We start from the raw sequence: 4388 nt of genomic DNA on the forward strand, positions 1-4388 counted from the left end.
AAAAAAATTAATTTTAAGTTTTTTATATGTATATATGTTACACTTGTGTTATTATTATTCAAGTAACCTTTATTTAAAATTGTGCATTAATTGATGATTACTTCTTTGATAATGAGATGTAATTAACCATAAAATTAAATATTTTGAAATAATTATTAGTGGGATCCATAATATTAATTTGGTGATGATGTGGACACCCTAAGAGGAGAAAAACTCTCCCATTATATATATAGATTGCTAAGTTAATAAATTTTCTTAATAAATCAGAGTAACACAATTAATGTTTTTTCTTTTCATTTTGAGGGTCAAAGAGTTAAACAGTTAATGATAATCTCTCTACTAATTAATAGTCAACAGTTTCCAAATTAATGAATATCTTTACTAATTAAATCTATACAACTTTTATATATAACACATTAGCCAAAAAAATTAAAAAAAACTCTCGTAGAAAACAAAAATGAAGAACAAGTCAATTTATGGCTATATCATCATCGTCGTCACATTATTGTCGGTCGTGGCTCGAGTCACCCTAGCTCAACCTCCAAAGGGACATCCAGGAGCCGATATCAACCCGCAACAAACTCTTGCGGCTCATAACAAAGCCCGAGCAGAAGATGGGGTGGGTCCAATGGTGTGGAACGATACTCTTGCAGCCTATGCACAGAGCTTTGCTAACAAACGTATCGGAGATTGTGCTCTAACGCATTCCTCGGGACCTTATGGTGAGAATATTATTCTCGGGAGATATCCGGACTCCAACCTGAGCGGACCCGTCGCGGTTGGATATTGGATGGAGGAGAAACCAAATTACAATTATAAACTCAATAAGTGTGATTTTGTGTGCCATGACTATACTCAGATCGTTTGGCGCAATTCGGTCCGGCTCGGTTGCGGTTCGGTGAGATGTCAGAATGATGCGAACGTATGGATCATATGTAGCTACGATCCTCCGGGAAATATCCCTGGTGAACGTCCCTATTGATGTTTACTATAATGAATCTAAAGCATATATTGAGCTATGTGCTTTTATGATATTAATTAAACAAAGAATAAACTAATCAATGAAAATTTTATAGTTATTATGATTAATAATGCCTGGTTACATGATAACATTTGACCTAGTATAAACAATTACATTGCAAATCAATAAAATAAAATAAAAGCAATCATATACGTAATAAATTTACGTACTCCCTATTGACCAATTGTATAGTTAAGCTAAGCCAGTGTGACAACTATAATCACAACTCACAAGAACATTTGAAAAATATCGAAACGACACCGTTTCCACATTTTGTGATCTTTTCGGATTTTTTAATAACCGGAATCCGGTTTGAGATTTATTTGGATTTTGTTAATTTTGATTTGTCTCTGCAATTTCTCAAGAGCCAGACGCTAGAATGCCACTAAACCAGAAAAATGAATCACACCTGCCATTTTAGAGTATGTATGCCATCATAGTATGTGTTATTTCTATTTTGCCCTTACTGAATATTTTTGATTTAATTAATTTTGAGAAACTAAAACTAAAAGAAAAACAAAAAAATAAAAACAATTTTCTCGCATCCTCACGAGACCTCCGATTTTCTCCTCCCACACCGGAGCGGTTCGCCCACCGATCTCGCCGGCCGTCGTCTTCGGCGTCTCATCCTTGCAATCTGTTTGTTCTTCTCTCTCCTCCGCCATTGATGAAACTGAGAAATTCTTTCTTAGTTCCTCAATCTTCCGTCATGGATATCAACAACAACCACCACCGCTCCGACGACGATGACGATTCATTCTGTTGTTATAAGAAGTTGGTTTGGTTCGTTGATATATGCTCAGAAATCTCTGCTTTATTTATACGTCAATTGTGGAGATGTAGCTAATGTATACAAGGTGTTTGATAAAATGCTTGAGAAAGATTTTGTGGCTTGAAATTTTGTGATTAATGGGTTTGGAGAAAACGGTAAACCAAACAAAGCTTTGACGCTTTATACTTAAATGGATTCTAAGGGTATCAAGCCTAATTGGTTCACAGTTGTTAGCTTGTTGTCTGCTTGTGCAAAGCTTGGTGCTTTGATATTGGGTAAGAAGCGATTGAGCTTTTCACTAATATGGAATCAAAGGAGGATGTATTACTGTGTGAGATCACGTTTGTGGGGATCTTATCTGTATGTAGCCATTGCGGGATGGTGAAGGAAGGGTTTTAGTATTTCAGGAGAATGAAAGAAGAGTATAAGATTGATCGTAGAATTGACATTTTGGTTGTATTTTCGATTTGCTAGTTAGAATTGGACAAGTGAAAAAATTTTCTACTTTTCTTCTTTCTTAGTTTACCCAGTTGGACCGAATAATTAGATCTCTGTTGTACCTAATAATTGCAGTTGTACCAAAATACCATCAAAGTACATAAACAAAAAATCCACTTTACCATACATAAACAAAAGGTCAAATTTTATTACATGTAATTATATTTAAATTTATCAGTTGTACCAAAAACAACAAACTATCCGACAATTATATAATGCAGTTGCACTGAGTAGTTCTAGTTATACAAAAAATTGTCTCAGTTGTACCTAAGTGATCTAGTTGTACAAAATACCTCACTTTCACCATATGATTTTATTATTTACAATCAAACAAATCTCAGTCTTTTAGTATCTGCTGCAACTCTTTAATCTTCAGCTCATTATAGCAGAAGTTGTTGCTTCCACGTGCAGTGTACAATCATGATTGTCACAAAAAAGACTTGACTTGTGCGCTTTCTTTCTAGTTCTTGATGAAGCTCTTCCTTCCACTTATTCTCTATCTTTGACAAAGCAACACTGCAAAGCCAAAACCAGCCAATTTAAGCAGATGAATGAATGAAACAAGAAGCCTAGACAAAGGTCCTAGACTAAAGGAAAAAGTGAAACCATTCCTACTGAGTGCCTAAGAGATTTTCACACGGATCAAATCCCATCCATAAACTAATGTAATCTACTTCCTCATGTCGGAAATCTAAACTTCATAACCAACAGATACACGCTAAAAAGTTTTATACTTACTAAACAAATCAGAACCTATGAATCATTTCCCTAGATTATTTTTCTTCGATATCCTTAATCAAGTTTAAAGCATTTACAACACCTAAACAAAAGAAACAAACAAAGCTTATAACAAACAAACGAAACAAACAAGTGTAAAAGATGCTAACCAATTATACTAGAATGCAAAATGGACTCTAAGAGGATGTGATTATCTCTTACTTTCTAAGGATGCCATAAATTCAACAACTTTAACTAAACTTGAACCAAGTCAACCCAAATTCAAAAGTTAGTGCTAATAATTCATTTTTCACTGTTTTCCCCAAATTCTTCGAACGTTTCTTGTTCTAGAAATTAAAATTACCTTCTATGTACCTCAAATCCTATAACTAGCACTGAACCAAACTAGACCTAAAGCAAGTTTAACACTTCCACTAAATAGCTAGAAGAAATTCGAATCTGAATTAGATATGACAAAGATTGAAGGAATTGTTTTTGGAAACGGTGATCTTACGTCCTCAAGTAAATCTTCGTCGAGTTTATCAGCGATTTTGATTGAAGTGAAGACAGTGGCGGCGACAAGAGTAGCAGGAATTTGCGAACGTGAGCAAGTAGCTGCTCGTACTAAGCTTTACTCGGGTCACCACAGAACAGTCTCTGATTCTCCGTCTAAGACATAATCCCCCGGCTACACCATCGGGGAAATTTTTCACCAGCGGAGAGAATAGTGGCTGGGAAGAAGACGCAGAGAAGCTTATTTGTGTGGGTTGCATAGGGAAAGAGACGAAAAGTCTCGCCATTTTTTTTTGATGATTTTGGAAACAAACGATTGGCAAAGGCAAGTAACATGATCTGGAAGAAGAGGAGGAGCGGAGGAGACGAGAAGCAGCGGTGGTCGTGCGCAGAGAAGTATACATGGTTGTGGTGATTTTGAGGGTATACATGGTTGTAGAGATAGTAAATTTGAGGTAGGATTTGTAATTATTGATCTTTTGAAAGGGTTTTTGGACATTTCCTTAGCTTTTGATTTAGAAAAAATGTTAAATGAAATTAGAAATTAGGAGGTGGCATTCCAGCATTTTTTTTCTCAGATAGTGGCTTTCTAGCCATTGATTCATTTCTCAATCCACCATACCTGAGCTCCGAGATCACTTGTCGCCAATCGCCGTCGTTACTCAGAACAGAGCCATTGTTCTCCACCTTAAGCTGGTTCGTCTCTTATCTCAAATTCGATGATTCGTGATTACTCTTGTTTATTTTCTCCCTCTGTCTAGATTTTAGTTTCGTTGTCTATTAGGTCTAGCTAATGATTCTACTTCGTCAATTTGAATACTCAACTCGTTTGGTGCTCTTCGATTCTATATTCAATTGCATTTTAAC

At 35.7% G+C, this 4388-nt stretch overlaps 1 protein-coding gene across 1 annotated transcript; it reads left to right on the top strand.

Annotated features, from left to right (window-relative positions):
- The first annotated feature begins 412 nt into the window (after positions 1-412).
- On the top strand, positions 413-1092 carry LOC9319569 (pathogenesis-related protein 1). Its single transcript, XM_002883456.2, has one exon. The coding sequence runs from the start codon at positions 458-460 to the stop codon at positions 980-982; it is 525 nt and encodes a 174-aa protein (XP_002883502.1). The 5' UTR covers positions 413-457; the 3' UTR covers positions 983-1092.
- Positions 1093-4388: the final 3296 nt, after the last annotated feature.

The sequence above is a fragment of the Arabidopsis lyrata genome (assembly GCF_000004255.2).
Source record: "Arabidopsis lyrata subsp. lyrata unplaced genomic scaffold ARALYscaffold_3, whole genome shotgun sequence".
Lineage (NCBI taxonomy): Eukaryota > Viridiplantae > Streptophyta > Magnoliopsida > Brassicales > Brassicaceae > Arabidopsis > Arabidopsis lyrata.

Coding starts and splice junctions, on each gene's coding strand:
- LOC9319569 (XM_002883456.2), top strand. CDS start 458: ATGAAGAACAAGTCAATTTATGGCTATATCATCATCGTCGTCACATTA.